We start from the raw sequence: 18,111 nt of genomic DNA on the forward strand, positions 1-18,111 counted from the left end.
ATATAAAAGAAGAATATTACTTTAATTACAGAAGAACTAGTTATTAAATAAAAAACAGATACCTGGAAGAGTTTAAAATACTAGAAATCCCAATTAAAGAATCTCAGAAAAAAACTGCCAGCCCTGAACCAGAAAAAGATACTGCCTAGAAGAAGTTTTTATTCTAGACAGGACAGATATAAATTAACAGACTCCTGATATATCTAATTTATTAAATAATCAAGAATCTAGTTTTTCAATTAAAACTTTGATTTTCTATTCTAGTACTATGACCACCGCTAGAATTCTTGTTGACTCTGGAATAAATATATACAATTGTATAAATATCCCTTTTGTTATTAAACTAGCCAAAAAGTTTGGCCTGAAAATTATTCCATTAAAAATACCCAGCAGTGTCGCAGGATATAACAGAAAAGAAACTAGCAGATTAATATATATTATTTACTTGAATCTTATAGTAGATAAATAAATCTTCTAAAACAAACTCTTCTTAATTCTTGATATAGGGAATTATGATATTATTCTGGGCCAAGTATGGCTGAAAGAACAAAAACTACTGCTGAACTATATTAATAAAATTATTATCTAGTTTAAATCACTGATCTCCAATGACAAGAACGGACTAGAGCCGCTACAAACCCTATTATATAATAATACCAGAGTAGAAACCCCTGGCGGTGGCCCCCAGATAAATATAAGAGATTAAAATACAGTTTTCCATGAAAACCTTTATTAAGATACTAGGTATATACCAGCCTGTATAAACCATGAACTCCATGTTCCGGATGAACCACTAGAACCGGGGAAACCTAAAACCGAGGGAAAAAAAATACTATAGAAACTGTATAATAATCTAAAACTTAATATCATGCTAATTAACAGTGCCGGAATACTTTATTATATTTAAAATCTAAATACTACAACTTTCATAATCTCCCTCTATAAACTAGACCGGGTGATCGATAACAAGAAAAGAGAACAGCAAGCTGAAGAAAAAAAAAATAAATAGAAATTATAAAATAATTACTAGCTATTTATTATAAATATATTAATATTTTCTTAAAGACTACTTCAGATACACTACCACTGTCCTGTAAAATAGACTTTCAAATTGAACTTGAAAATGAGTATTACTTTAGGTACATCCTATTTTATAAAATAATACTGGAAGAACTAGAAGCAGCAAAAGAATATATAATAAAGAATTTATATAAAAACTTTATTATATTTAATACTGTACTATTTACATCCTCTATCTTGATAGCAGTTAAACCCGGCGGAGGTCTGCACTTTTATATAGACTACTAAAAATTAAATATTATTATTAAAAAAGATAGGTACCTGCTTCCTCTGATTAATAAAATACTATGCTATATCAGCAAAGCAAGAATCTTTACTAAGCTTAATATTAGACAGATCTTCTATCAGATCTATATATATCCAGACTCAGAAGATCTTACCACCTTCTAATCTAGATATAAAATATTTAAATACAAGATACTTTTCTTCAGACTATTAAACAGACCAGCCGCGTGCCAGCGGCTGATTAACAAGATACTAATAGAATATTTAGACTAGTTTATAACTATATACATCAACAATCTCCTCATTTACAGCAACAACGAGATCGAGCATGAAATTTATATTAAGAAGATTCTAAAGCATCTCTAAGAGGCAGGATTATAAGCTGCTATCTATAAATATAAATTCTATATTACTAAAACAAAATACCTTGGGTTTATTATTAGCAAGGACAGCGTCGCGGTTAATCTTGATAAGATTAGTATGATAGAGTCCTGGAGAGTACCTATTACAGTACAGGAAGTATACTTCTTCCTAGGATTTTATAACTTCTACTAATAGTTTATTAAAAATTATAACCAGATTACCCGCCCACTGATATACCTGACCAAAGATAAAGTTCTGTTTAAATAAATAAAGTAATGCTAAGATACCTTCCAGCAGCTGAAAAAGATACTTACAAGCGCCCTGATTCTGGTGATTTATAACCTGACCTGAGAAACCCAGTTGGAAACTGATATAGTAAATAGTATTATTGCAGGAGTCCTGTCACAGAAGAACAGAGAAGATTGGTATTCTATAGTTTATTTTTCAAAGATTATGGTCCCGGCGGAATAGAATTATAATATCCATGACAAGAAAATACTGGTGATTATATATTTTTTAGAAGAATAGTGACCCGAGCTCAAAGAACTCCAGTAAACTGAGCAGTTTAGTATATATACTGACTATTACTTACTAGAATACTTTATAATAAGCAAGTATTTTAATATCTGATAAACCTGATAGCTTGAATTACTCTCCTACTTCTATTTTTTAATCTGTTATTAACCTGGCAAAGAGAATATTCTCGTAAATATACTAATATAGTGAACTGATACTTTGAAAGATAATAAGAATTACTGAAATCAGACTTTACTGAGACTAGAATAATTAGAGTTAGGAATATAGCCAGTCCAGAATAATAAAAAATATATATCTGAAGTTTTATTAGTCTTTCTAGTATTATTAGATCTTATCCTGACTATTATAAACCAGGTACTGCAGGTTAATTGAATCTATGACTTCTTGCAAGAATACTGAGATCTCACTACAGAAGCTGACAAAGACTGGATAATACAGGAGGGATTATTACAGTTCCGTAACAGATTAATTATACCGGATGACAGCAATCTGCGGGCCTGATTATTGGATGAAATCTATTAACAGCCATCCACAGCCCACCCGGGCATTACGAAGATAAGAATCCTGGTTAAAGAATAATACTACTAGCCCACATGAAACAAAGACATGCGCAGTTATATCAAAAATTATATGATATATTGCCGCAAGAACATACGGCGCAACCGACTGCTGGGATTACTGTAACCGCTGCCAGTCCCGGATTAATCTTAACAGTATATTTTGATGGATTTCCACTTATTCCTGCCTGATGAACACAGCTATGAGGCAGTTTTTGTGGTTATAGACTGATTTATAAAGAAGACTTGCTCCATTCTATACTAAAAAATTATTAACTTATAAGAAATAGTATAATTATTTTTATAATATATCTACGCGCACGCAGGGTTTTCTAATATAATTATGTCTGACAAGGATTCTCAGTTCATCACGGATTTCTGGGATGAATTATGTATAAGATTAGAGATTAAGCTAAAATTATTTATCTCTTATTATCTACAGACCGACGGCCAGACAGAGATTATAAATTAATATATAGTGCAATGACTGATCCCCTTCGTGAATTATTACTAAGATAACTGGTCTAATCTATTACTAATTCTAGATTTTGCAGCTTCAGTCCTGCTAAGTAAGATTACAGAATAGTCCCTCTTTTTTATTAAACAAGGGTATGAATCTTATATATCCTTTGACTGGACAGAACCACAGCCCCCGCGTAAACTGAATATTAACCGCCAGGAAGCCAAGCAATGGGCAGCTAAGATAGCAGAGATCTGGAAATTTATCTACTCCGGTATTCTCACCGCCCAGACAAGGTAATCAACACAGGTAAACAAGCACAGATGGAATAAAACATTCCAGGTAGAGCAGAAGATATATATTACTACTAAAGATTAAAACCTGGAATAGTCTAGTTGAAAGCTATCAGACTATTGGATAAGTTTATATAAAGTTTTCCACTGAGTGGGTTATACTTATCTAATTAATCTACTAGAAGATATTAAAGTCAACCCAATTTTCAGCCCAAATAAATTAAGAGTAGAATTAAGACTCCGCCCACTTCCGGGCCAGCGGCTGGACGATATACCAGAATTATATATTAATAATACTACTGAGTACGAAGTCGACGAGATCCTATCCAGCCAGATATAAGATATAAAACTATAATACAGAGTGAAATAAGCAGACATGGATATACCAGACAGTAAATAGTATAATACTGAGAATTTCAAAAACACTTCTGCCAAACTCCGTGTATTCCATGAGAAATACCTGATATATGCAGGACTGCCAGTACGGCTCACTTACTAACTAGATACAGCAGCAAACAACACGTTCCCTACAGATCATAAAGATGATAATACAGCAGAATACTGGAATCTCATATCTAGGAACAGTCACACTTAAAAAGGGGGGATATATAATACCTCAGTTATTATATAATATATTACATAACTATATCACACGGGTCACGTGACCTCACAGACTCAGAGGATTACTGACAGCAATTTTTAAGGAGATAATCAGGACACGGGACTTGCTGGATAATAAGACAGGAGCCAGCCGGGAGATAGAAAGAAGAAATCAGAGAAACTGATAAAAAAATTAGTAAAAGAAAGTAGGAAAGAAACAGGACTTGTCAAACAGGGATTAATCTCTGAAAATATATAAGACAGCTTAATCCCTGGGATTAGATAATCTTTTCCTTTCTTCTCTAGATTTATTAGTCCTCATGAATACACAGGCTTCATTCGGACTTGATTAGTCATAGTAGTCTTTAGGTTGTCACAGATAGCTAATTCTAGTAGACTTATATATTCTTAATATTTATAAGAAGCTTTCAGGTATCTTTTTCAAAATTATAATCTTATTATTATATTAGAAATTCTTTTTGGACTTCCTTGGTTCTGTATATAAGAATCCTGTCTACTAACTATTTTTAATATCTGTTAATTAATATCAGGGGTGGTCGGTAGAGCTTGCCTGTTTAGAGATAATAAAATTCTAAAAATAAGATATAAAAGATTAAATATAGATCTTTATATTTTAGTAATAGTTATAATTTATATAACTGCAATCCCCAGGTATTGATTATTGGAAACAGTCTGATTTACCGGTAATTAAGCTTTATATTTGGATAAATAGTTATAATATTCTTGGCTTATATTATAATTTCCTGTCTTATCTGGAGGGTCTTTTCTTTATATTCATAATTATATTATATTATTATTACTTCTTTTGCCTTATTGTCAAACCCTAGGATCGCTTCCCTGTCCTGGTTAGCTTAGCTTCACTGGTATACGTACCGTCGAACTGGATCGAGGGGGTATCAAGCTGATGACTATCTAAGAATAACTAATCTTAGACACAAGAAGAGAAGTAAGACCAGATAATATTACACAGCTATTTATAAATAAGTACAGACAAGTATTCTATTACTAAGCTTCCAAACATATAATTACTTAAAAACAATATTATTGAGCATAAAGAACAGAACTAACTAAATATATAAAAAAATATTCTTATATATTCTATTCTCTGTATACCATATTATATACCATTCTGGATAGATCAATGGTCAATCTAATCATAGCTTAAAATCCCAGTATACCTTAAGTATACCCTTGATGGTAGACTTGATGGTAGGTGGTCACATGATGCGTGACTGTTCTGAACATCATATTAACAATTTATAATTATATTAAATAATAACTTAGCTTTGCCCGAGCACTGCCTTTATCAGTATTTTCTATCTGGTAAGTCTGTCTTATTAATAAATTAATTAGCAGAGATCTATAACATCACTTCTTCTTTTTCAAGATTTCTTATTTTCAAAAAATATAAAAATATATATTCTCTTCTTATATATTAACCAAATCCTTCAGTTTCTTTTCTTCTCCAGGATAGGTCAACATGTCTCGCCGCTATACTAATTATAATTAAATAAAAGAGCGTATTCGTTAGTCTAATAAGATTTATAAAAATAGTTATATCATTAAAAATTCCTATAAACATTACTTCCTAAAAGATATTTCTTATATCATAGATTTGAAGAGCTGAAATTGTGCTGCTTATACTTATTATAATTAGAAATACAAGAAGCGGTTTCATAATAATAAAAAATAAAATAATTTAAAACAAAATCAATCAAAAATATAAAATAAACTTACTAAAACTTTAGCCAAGCAAGCCTGTATTTCTACTAAGATAACTTATTTATTTAAATAATAATAATTCTTAAAGAATCATGGTAAGCAGATACTGGATCACAACTCAAATATATTAGAACAGTTAGATAAGAAGGATTCTTTAAACACTGAAAATCTTTAAGAACTAGAATATCTAGCTAATAAGTATAATACTACTCAACTTGCCACTGTATCAAATAATCCTAATCTAACTTAATTAATTAGTTCTTCTTCCTTCTGGACGAACTTCGATCTTGCTGCTGGTAGTACTATTCCACAAGCTGGTAACAGCCCGTCAAATTCTCAATAAATTCTTATATATTTTCTAAGATATCATAACCTTCCCATTTTACTAAATAATATAACTTGCTACTAATCTTCTTATAGTCCAGAATTCTTTTAACTTTATATTCTTATTCAGTATTATTATTAATTTCCATATTTTCTGCGATTCTAGCATTCTTTGGTGCGGGTTCTAATAATAAGATATAAAACACTAGATAAATTTTATTTATTAATTTCAATAATCTTAATTTATAATTAACTGGTCCTTTCTTTTCTTCAATAACAAATAGTCTTAGTTTATAGTAATTAAGTTTCTGGCTTAATTATTTTATCTTAATATTTTTATAAAATAGAAATACTTTCTCTCTTTTTTTCAGATCAGGTTTCTTTTTATATCAGTAATCATAGTAAATTTTACTTTATAGATTCATGAATTTAATATCTCAGGATAACTGGATATATATATTTTCTGTAAATATCATAATATTTTTAGTTATATCAGCAACTAGTTGCTTCCCTATCAGTATTTCCAGGAATCTCAGGTAATAACTGTAATTAGCATAGAATGGTGAGACCCCGATTATCAAATAATTAGTATTATTATATAAAAATTATATTATAGATAACAGGTCTACCTAATTATCTTACTAATAGTTTACATAATATTTTAAATATTATTTAATTATCTGATTAATCCTTTCCGTTTATTCATTTATTTACAAGTAATAAGCTGTTATCATTTATTCTTTAATTTTCATAAGGTCGGTGAGTGACCTCCAGAACTTTAAAATAAATAATTTATTTCTATCTAATATAATATATTTTAGCATCCCGTGGTTTATAATAATATTTCCCAAAAATAGTTTTATTATTTATATTACTGTCATCGTTGTTTGACTTAGTACGAGATGGATGTATTTAATAAGATAATTAATAATAATTATAATAACATTATATTCTTTCAATTCGGGTAGTAGACTAATAAAGTTAATTATTATTTATTCCTATAGTTATTATAATATCTTCTATATCTATATTTATTTATAGGATTAGTGCCTCGCGGGCTTGTTTCTAATATATATTTCACATTATCCCATGTAGTCGCGTACCTTTTGTCTGAGATTTAGAATATAATAATTTCTAATAATTAATTTAGTAGTTTTTTCAATTCCTAAGTATTCTTTAAATAGCTTATTATAGTATATAACCACAATCTCTGTTCTTATATTGGTTGGTATAAAAATTAATTTATAAAAATAAACTAATCCTTCTTTATTAATAATAATCTTATCCAGTAAGCCTTTACTTATTTCTTAAAATACTTTATTATTTTTGATAGCATCAGTTAATTACTTAGTTAGATTACTATCTATCTCCAGTATTACTATAAGATTAGCTTTATTATAGCTGATCAATCTATCTTTATTCTATTTTAGAATAGCTGGCTTGATAACTTTTTCTTTTAATTTATAATCTGGTCTGTGACTAAATATATCTACATGTCCGTTTTCTATTTCCTTACAGTATATAATACAGAAATCATATTATAATAGAATTTTTATCTATCTTACCTGTCTTCTGGTTAATTTCTTAGTTATTATGAAGTAGGTCAAGTTTTTATAATTTATTTTTATAATAATAGTATATTTAGTTTCTTCAAGATAGACTCTTTATTGTTTAAATACTATTATTATAGCTAGCAGTTTTTTATTATAGATATTATAGTTGAGTTCCGCCTGAACCAATTTTTTTAAGTAAAATATAATTAATCTAGATTTTCTGTTATCTCCTGGCTGTGTCATACACATGCTAATAGTATAATCTGATATATTAGTTTTAATAGTGGTTTCCTTTTCTGGATCATGCTGTACTAGTACTGGTAACATAGTAAGTCAGTATTTAATATTTTTAAATACATACTACTGTAGTTCTTCTTATTTATATTCTTGTATTTTCTTCATGAGCTCGAACAGTGGTATTATATAAATAATATATCCATCCACAAATTATCAATAGTAATTAACTAATTTAACAAACTGTTATAATTCTTTTAGATTCTTAGATTAAGACCAGTTTTAAATAGCTTATATTTTAGCTTACTCAGTATAGACTTTCTCCGTGGATATCCAGTATTCTAGAAATTTTATTTTCTATACATGGAATTCATATTTCTTGAGCTTGCATTATAGCTTATATAAATATAACTTATATAGAATAAGTCTTACATACTTAATATATTCTTCCTCAGTTTTTGAGAAGATCAGAATGTTATCTAAATAAATAATTATAAATTTATTAAGATATTCTTCTAGTATCTTATTAATATATCATTGGAATAATACAGGCATGTTAATAAGTTTAAATAATATAATCAAGTATTCATAATATTTATATTTTATTTTAAATACAGTTTTCCATTCTTCACCTTCTGTAATATATATATAATAATATATATTAGTAATATTAAGTTTAGTAAACTATTTTATTTCTTATATCTTGTCTTGGATCTTCAAGATCAAGAGTAAAGGATACTAGTTCTTAATTATAATTATATTAAATAATTAATAATCTATATATAATTATAGGCTGCTATTTTTTTTTAATATAAATAAGACTTCATGTCTTGTAAATAACTTTAATAATCTGATATTATCTTTTACTAATTAATTATTAATATATTTTTATAGCGCCTGTGATTCCTTTTCAGATATTAGATAAATTTTTTTATATACTAGTGACTTTTCTTCCTCAATAAGGATAGTATGGTTATACTTTCTATATTAAGATAATTCAGATTTCTTTAACTATTTAAATAAATCCTTAAATCTTTTATATTATAACAGGATATACAGGTTATTCTTAATTATAGCTAGAAATTCTTATAAATCTTTTAATCTTATATTATTATTCTCAGGTTTCTATTTTTCCTGAATCTCTATTAGCTCTGTATTATTATACTTAAGTCTCCACTTGCTCTGAGTCCTTTAATCTATATTATTAAACTTAGATTCTTACTCCTAAATCCCAGTTCTTATATTATTATTCTTATATTTCTGCTCCTGTGACTTGCTCCTTGAGTCAGTGCTATTAGTATTATACTTATAGTATTCTTTAGTTATTACTAGTATTTATCCCGGTAATTCCTTGAGCTAATCTTATTACGCTAGCTTAGTTACTATTATTATTTATATAATAATACTCAAGATATCTCTTTTCTCTGAATTTCTTCCAGTACCTGGTATATTAGGTTTCTGTAGTATTCTTAATCTTTTTATAAATTATTTAGTCCTTACTCCAGTCTTCTGCTGGCTAGTAGATTATACAGATCCAGACCCCATATCTAGTCTTTACTAATATTATTTTAAATAATTATAATTAGTGAATTGGAGGCTTTCAGTCTTCTAATTAATCTGTAGATTATAATTCCTGAGCCATGGAATCCCTAATATAATATTATATCATTCCAATAGTGTCATATCAAAATCTATGTATTCAAAGTAATTTATTATAATCATAAATACAGTTCCTGATTTAACTATTAATATAAGAGTTCCCAGATTCTCTTTATTTAATCTAGTAATTACTTCTAGTTTTATTTTCTGTTTTCCGAGTATCCCAAGTTGCTGCATGAATTATAGATTCATGAAATTTCTAATTATATCAGAGTCAACTAGCACTTAAGCTGGTTGTTCTAACATAGTTATTTAAACCTTTAAATATTTCTCTAATTTAATAGCTATTAATTACTGTTCTGGCCACTTTAGCTCCGGTTAGCTTGGATATTTCTATAAAAACTTTAAGTTTTCTATTTTTACTGTGTAATGCATCATATACTGATTATCGAAGCAGGCTATCCAGTGCATCATTTTATAGTACAGGTATTATCCATATTCTATATATAAATATCTAAAATTAATATATAGACAGTAATTCTTTCTGGTTTCTACCACTTCTGGTACTTTTGGTCGATAGGTTGCGAGATATTTTTAATTATAATATATAGAATATATATCCATGTAGTATATAATCTAAGAAAGTTTATTATATTTCCAGTATCCCTTGTTTCCTTTGAAATATATATACATATAGTTTCTATAATTATATCTTGGATTTATCCCAGCCATCTGTACCTTGCAGCTGACTTTAAGCAGGTAATAGTGATAGTCTATATTATTTTATCCATATATTAGACAAAATTCTGGATAACAGAAATATCTTTGTAGGTATTATTTCTAATTCTTATTTTATATTTTCCAATATCTCAGGTCCTAATATAAACAGTGTTGCATGACTTTCTTAAGTTCTGAGTAAAATTATACTAGATTTTCCTTAAACTCCTTTATAATATAATTTAACTAATAAGAAATATTACTTTTATTATTTTTCTAGTTCTCTTTGTTTTTATCCCATTACATGGGGCATGATTCACTAATATTTAATAGAGATTTTTCCAGAATATCAGATATCTTACTAAGTCTTTTCTTACTGGATTCAAGATTATTTAACTAAGTACTATACTCTTCATCCAAAGAATTAAATTTATTTTAAATTATATCAAAGTATTCATTCTCTAGAGCTGGCTTATTATTATCATCAACTCCCGTAGGCTAATTAAATAATTCAGATAATCAGTAAATTTCTTACAGTTCTATTAGTACTGTTAGCTTATCCGTGTTGGCCTATTATCTTAACCGGTTCTGGTACATTCTGCTTACTAGTATTAATAGTTATTCTTATTACATGACATATAGCTCCTTGCTACTTTATACCTATACTACAGGTTTAATCCAACCTCCTACTAATTTAATCCCAGTAGTATTATAAACTCTTCTAGCTTCTTTATTTAATTCTGATTAATCCTCATCTGTAGTCCTCAGCTGCTTCTAAGACTATTACTATTTTTACTTACAGTTCTTTAACTAATGACCTGCCTTACTATAGTTAAAGTATAAATAGTCCTTCTTATATCTTTCAAGCTCCTTCTTAAAGACTCTATTTCATCAAGTCTAATATTATATTATATCTAGTTTCATTGGTTTTAATCTATAGAGATCCTCATATTCCAGGTTTCTAGACTATACTAGCTGTCTATTATTAGCTTAGTAACTCTGTTAATTATTTTATCAAGACATAGATTTATTGGTTTATTAATCTTTTTTTTATTTCACGTTGTACTTGTATAACTTATTATTAATCTTGACTGCTGCTGTAATTATTTATTATAATATATTTAATTATTTTTACTAGATAAGTTTTTCTTAGATCTCTATTTTAAGTCTTTCTTTAAATCATGTAACATAGGCGTCTTCATCGCAGTCCAAGTAATTAATAACTTGTAAAAATTCAGAAATATACTTAAATACTAATTCTGTCTACTTAAATCACTATAATTTCTGTTCAGTATTTCACACTGCATTAATATCTCTGAATATCTATTCAAGATATTCCTTAAATCTAATATAATTAATAAAAATTTATTTAATATTATTATTCTGATCCTTTACCAGCTTTTCCTGATAATCGCGGATAAATAGCTCAAACCAGTTGAACACCGTCCTAATTAGATAAATAGATATAAAGAAAATCTTATTAATCTTATTTTTAAATTTTTCTTTATTTATATTAAAATATAAATCTAACTAGATCAAGAAAGCCCTAAACTTCAATTAATTATTATCAAATAGTTCTGGTAATCTAACTTTAACAGACTTAACTACTAATTAATTTTCAAATAACTAATTCTATTATTCCAGGACAGTAATACTTTCTTATAACTAATTAATTATACTTATTAATTTCTATATTATCAAATCTTGCTGTTACCTTCCTCCTTGGGTACTAGAGCCTTGCTGCAGAGTGCGCAGTAAACTTGAAGTAGTTAATATAATAGATAATTATAACTAGTAAATACTTGTACTAACTAGTACTTAATATATTAAATTTTAGAATTACTTTCCTGTCCTAGTTAGCTTAGCTTCACTGGTATACATACTATCAAACTGGATCGAGGGAGTATCAGACTAATAATTATTTAAGAATAACTAGTCTTAGATACAAGAAAAGAAGTAAGGCTAGATAGTACTATATAATTATTTATAAATAAGTGTAGATAAGTATTCTATCACTAAGCTCCTAAATATATAGTTACTTAAAAATAGTATTATTAAGCACAAAGAACAGAACTAACTAAATATATAAAAAAATATTCTTATATATTCTATTCTCTGTATACCATATCATATACTATTCTGGATAGATCAATGGTTAACCTAATCATAGCTCAGGGTCCCAGTATACCTTAAATATACTCTTGATGGTAGGCTTGATAGTAGGTGGTCACATGATACGTGGCCGTTCTGGACATCATGTTAGCAATTTATAATTGTACTAAATAACAACTTAGCTTTGCCTGAGCGCTGCCCTTATCGGCGCTTTCTGCCTGGCGAGTCCGCCTTACTAGTAGATTAACTAGCAGGGGTCCGTAACAGTGCATTAGCTAGATTAAATAGTATAATAATATATTTATAATAACTGTAATAAATATAAAAGATAGTTTTCTATTTATTACTTTTTTTTATTTAAATATAATAATAGATATTATATAAGTTAAGCTTGGTAAAGATCTTTATTCTACTAAAATAATTTATTATTTTATTAACTAGTAATAAAAAATAGTAATTCTTGACAGTAATTATATTTAATCTGTAATAATTTATATAGAGATATAGTATACTATCTTTTTTAAAAGTAAATAAAATAAGTATACCTGCAGGATTCTGGAAGAAATAAATCTATTTTTATTATAATATAATTATAATATATTTATATAAAGTCTGGAACTCAGTCTCTAAAAGATTATAAATTAGCTAATATAGGAATTATTTTTCTACTTCTAATTTAATTATATAATTATAGCTAGAATATAATATTAAAATACCTGCTTATTTCTTAGAAAAGATATCTATGAAGTTATTATATTTATTTAAAAACTCAGGTATAATATTTTTAATAATATTTATCTTATTATTATATTTCACTACTCGCATACAAGCAGTATCTGAATTTATATAAATCTATATTATATAAATGTAAATTTCTTTTTTAATAGCAGTACTAATATCTTTCTTATTAATTAATTTAGAATATATTTTTTTTATATAGTAGCGCTAGCTTCTTTTTCTTTATTTAATATCAGGATTTTGGCTTCGCAGCCAGGACATGTCTAGTATCATGAAAAAATTTTATATATTTATAATATTAAATTATTATTAACTGGTTTTCTCCTTACTCTTGCAGTCTGTAGTACTGACTGTGAGGTTGTATTACTTGTATAAAAGTATATAGTATCTGTTTAAAATCTCTATATAATAGAGAACTTGATTTAGTAAATCTAACTATTATTTTATTTATAACTAGCTAATAAGATTTGCCTGCGCGCTACAGTCTATTAAAATATATATAGATATAGATTCTTTAGATATATTAATTTTTATCTGTATATTAATAAAATTAAAATTTCTCTACAGCTGGAGTTCCAGTACTGCTACTGTATATAGAACTGAGATATTTAATTTTTTATCTATATTATATTCTCTGAGCAGTGAGCTGCTATATATCCCAGTTTTTAGTATTAGTAATACTTAATATTAAATATAAAATAGTTTATTTAGAGTTTTTTTTCTATTATATTTAAATTAATTTTAGATTCTTATTTATGCTTCCGGGATCCTGTATTATCTGGATTATTATAATTTTCTTAGAATAATATTTTAGTATTCTTCTATCTAGCTATAAATATTTTATATTATTTTGGTATTTAGTTCTTAATAATTTATAGATATATTATAAAGATATCATATATATCTAATTTTTTAAAATATTTTAAGACTTTCCTGTGAATTTCTTCCAGTATCCAGACATGCAGATAATCTTTTTATTAGTTCTCTATATATAACTCTAGAAGCTAGATATATTACTGGTAAATATATTATATAAATTTCTATATAAATTAGTAGTTTTCTTATTTTATATCTTAATAATGCTGGTTTGCATTCCTTCACAGATTTATGGGGTTGTTGAGTTATTAAAGAAGAAATTCACAGTATTCTGACTAGATTAGAATAGATTAATTACTGGTGAATATTTTATTACTATGTTATTCTTACTAGAGGAGCAACAGGAAGTAAAAATAAAAGATAATATTTATTATCTTTAAATTATCTTAAATAAAGTAATATATATTTTATATAAAATAATTTTTTATATAAATTATATAAATATAGTATTCAATCATCTCTTTTTTATAGTATTTTTTATCCATCATAAATCTAGTAGATAATTTTATTATATATATAAGATTTTTCTTATATCTCTCCTGGGGTTTCCTCTGCTGTAGGAGGCTGGTAGAAGAGCCTGATAAATTAGAATATTATTATTTTATATCTTCTACTATCTTGTCTAGGTCTATAAGTTATTTTTATAAATATAATTTTCTGACTAAGTCTTTTTTCTTGCACAATTACTGCTTAAGTATAGTAATATCCTCGTCCCCGGAGAATCTGTGTGATTCAGAGATCTTACTGCTTCTAGTATTAGTTGGATGTTTGTTACTTGCAGTTTCAGTTGTCGGGAGGAGTCTTGTAATAAGATTACTAGAGAATTTCTGTGAGTCTTCTTCTGGTATAGTACTTTAGATATAAGATATTATTCTTCTTATTAGGCCTCCTTTATAAAAGAGCAATCAGAACTGTTAAAGAGCAAAGTAGAAGACATGATAAGTTTGATTATATATATGAATACTAGTTACTGTACTGCTTTGAACCGATTGCTGGCCTCCCGCAGTGTTGGGGGGGCCAGTGAGATGTGATATATGAGTAAGTCACATGACCTCACCAGATCCACGTGATCCGCGACCGTGTGTTACTCACGTGACCCGCCGGGTCGCAGCGAACCGGCGGCTCCGCTCTAACATCAACAAAGCACTGATAGTAGTTAAAAAATATAATATTAGTTTCTAATTCTCTGACAGTGGTTAGAAAATATATATGGTGTATAGCAGTGACTTTGTCATCTGTCATAGTAATACTGAGACATGATATATAATGGCTGAGTAGTTTAATAAATGGATAGATAAAATAATATTTAGACAGAGATAGTATTATTCTATTTATTTTTAGTATATTAAGTACTGTGTCCAGGTGCCGGAGATATTTGTTAATATTATGGCTGTAAATTATAATATTGTTGATGTAGATAAGCATGAAGTCTTATAAGTAGTAATTTAGAATAGATTTTATTTTTACTTGAAAGAATCCTGGAGAAGATGCAAGTTTTATTAATATAACTATCAGTTATTTATAGCCATGGTGCAGGATAATAAAAATATTTTTCTATTAATTCTTATATTTAATAGACTGCTGGAAATATCCTTTTATTATATTCAGTGAGATAAATACTGTTGGTGGTCCTTTCGGGGTCCCCTGGGGGGAATCGGGAAAGGAATAAGGGTCAGGTGGCTCAGGGTCACTAGGCCGAAAGGGGTAGGCGGTCTGGTGTAGAAAGGTCCAATATAAAGGTAATAATACCTCTTTGATCACGTGACCACAGGAGGTATGGTCAGGTAATAATCACGTGATCTAAGGAGATATGGTCAAATGATAATCATAAAATGATAATATATTCGGGTCACGTGATACTAGTCCCAAATAGGAAACTAGGTATCGATTCATAAAATATATAAAGATAAGTACAATTGACAAACTTGTCAAAGGGAAGCAATCCTACTGCCTAAATAGGAAAGAAATGAATCCTGAGATAGGTAGTGAATAAATTAGATGACTTGGATAACTTGGAAGGCTTGGTCCAAATGCTTTGAGCAGGAAGATATGGCCTCTATTTATCTTCAATTCACTGCCTGTAGTGAATGAATCTAGGCCAGGGTCATGAATCATCGACAAATAAAGAAATCGTAGTCAACTGATCAGAATGACGCAAGAATCACATGTAAAAGAGGGGTTATCAGGATTTCAAGGAGTAAGCCCAATCTGCTCCGTGAATATCAGTGTTACGGACCCCTGCTAGTTAATCTACTAGTAAGGCGGACTCGCTAGGCAGAAAGCGCCGATAAGGGCAGCGCTCGGGCAAAGCCAAGTTGTTATTTAGTACAATTGCGAATTGCCAATACGACGCCCGAAACGGCCACGCATCACGTGACCATCTACCATCAAGCCTACCATTAAGGGTATACTTAAGGTATACTGGAACCCTGGACTACGATTGGGTCGACCATCGATCTACCCAGAATGGTATACGATGTGGTATACGGAGGATAGGATATAAGGACACTCTTTCATGTACTTAGTTAGTTCTGTTCTTCGTGCTCAATAACACTGTCTTTAAGTAACCATACATTTGGAAGCTTAGCGATAGAACACTCGTCCGCACTTACTTACGGATAGCTGCGCGGCACTATCTGGCCTTACTTCTCTTCTCGTGTCCAAGACCAGTTGTCCTTAGATAGTCATCAGCCTGATACTTCCTCGACCCAGTTCGACGGTACGTATACCAGTGAAGCTAAGCTAACCGGGACAGAGAAGCGATCCTAGGGTTTGACACATTGAGCACCAGTCAGTACGAGTGTTCACCAGTTATAACCATCCATCATGTCGACTACTTCAAGTTCACCGCGCACTCCGCAGCAGGGCTCCAGTGCCCAAGGAGGAGGGCAACAGCAAGGCCCGACGACGCAGGAATTGATGGGTATGGTTAGTCAGTTGCAAGAAAGCATCACTGCCCTGGAGCAACGGAACCAGTTACTCGAAGGTCGATTGGCAGTCAAGTCTGTCAAAGTCAGACCACCGGAACCGTTCGACGGCAATCGATCAAAGCTTAGGGCTTTCTTGACCCAGTTAGACTTGTACCTCAACATGAACAAAGAAAAGCTCAAGAATGAGGTTGACAAAATCTTCTTCGCGTCCACCTATCTAACCGGAACGGCGTTCAATTGGTTCGAGCCGTTCATCCGCGATTATCAGGAAAAGCCGGCAAAGGATCAGGACGACGATACCAAACGAATCTTCTCTAGCTATGCCAGGTTCAAGGAACACCTCGAACAGACATTCGGAGACATCGACGCAGCACGAAACGCTGAACGAAAACTATGGCGACTCAAGCAGACGGGATCGGCATCCAAGTATGCCTCCGAATTCTTGCAAGTCATCAGTCACTTGGACTGGGATGAAGACGCCTACGTCGCACGATTTGAAGAAGGACTCAAGATGGAGATCCAAGAAAAACTCATCTGGCAAGAACGACCGGACACATTGCAGCAAATGATCGCAGCGGCGGTCAAGATCGACAATAAATTGTACGAGTACAACACAAAACGAAAGGAAGGCCGATGGACCAGTGGGTCTATGCCTCGACGAAACAACCAACAGGGCTACCGAGCCAATAATAGACGGCCAGCACAGCCTAGAAGCCTGGGATACGAGGATCCCTACGGACCAAAACCAATGGAGCTGGATGCAACGCAGCATCAGACTCGACGAAATGGAGTCTCCAAGGAGGAGCTCGAAAGGCGCAAAAAGGACCGCTTATGCTTTAACTGCGGCAAGGCAGGTCACCAGTCGAAGGACTGCAAGCAGAAACGGCAACAGCCTCAGAAGCAGCTGAGGGCCACAGACGAAGATCGGTCAGAACCAAATGAAGAGGCCAGAGGAGCCTACGATACCACTGGGGTTAGACCAGCAGGAGGTTGGATCAAATCCGCAGTACAGATACGAAGTAGCAAGGAGCTACGCGCCACACAACAAGGACGACTGCTAGTGCCAGTAAGCAGAACGTACCAGAACCGGTTGAGGCAACAGGCCGACACGGATGAGCCAACAGCACCAACAGAACCGCAAGAAATCCACCGACTATCCGAACCATTCGA

General features: G+C 30.3%; 3 protein-coding genes across 3 annotated transcripts; 2 read left to right on the top strand and 1 right to left on the bottom strand.

Moving 5' to 3' along the window:
* Positions 1–229: 229 nt before the first annotated feature.
* Positions 230–469, top strand: BO83DRAFT_327505 (uncharacterized protein; the record flags this gene model as incomplete). Its single annotated transcript, XM_025528092.1, has 1 exon — positions 230–469. A coding segment is annotated over one exon (240 nt), but the record flags the coding sequence as incomplete, so codon positions are not given.
* Positions 470–3,702: 3,233 nt separating this feature from the next.
* On the top strand, positions 3,703–3,855 carry BO83DRAFT_327496 (uncharacterized protein; the record flags this gene model as incomplete). Its single annotated transcript, XM_025528090.1, has 1 exon — positions 3,703–3,855. A coding segment is annotated over one exon (153 nt), but the record flags the coding sequence as incomplete, so codon positions are not given.
* Positions 3,856–15,064: 11,209 nt separating this feature from the next.
* Positions 15,065–15,436, bottom strand: BO83DRAFT_327498 (uncharacterized protein; the record flags this gene model as incomplete). Its single annotated transcript, XM_025528091.1, has 1 exon — positions 15,065–15,436. One exon carries the CDS (start codon positions 15,434–15,436, stop codon positions 15,065–15,067), a length of 372 nt encoding a protein of 123 aa, XP_025381778.1.
* Positions 15,437–18,111: the final 2,675 nt, after the last annotated feature.

The sequence above is a fragment of the Aspergillus eucalypticola genome (genome assembly GCF_003184535.1).
Source record: "Aspergillus eucalypticola CBS 122712 chromosome Unknown BO83scaffold_63, whole genome shotgun sequence".
Lineage (NCBI taxonomy): Eukaryota > Fungi > Ascomycota > Eurotiomycetes > Eurotiales > Aspergillaceae > Aspergillus > Aspergillus eucalypticola.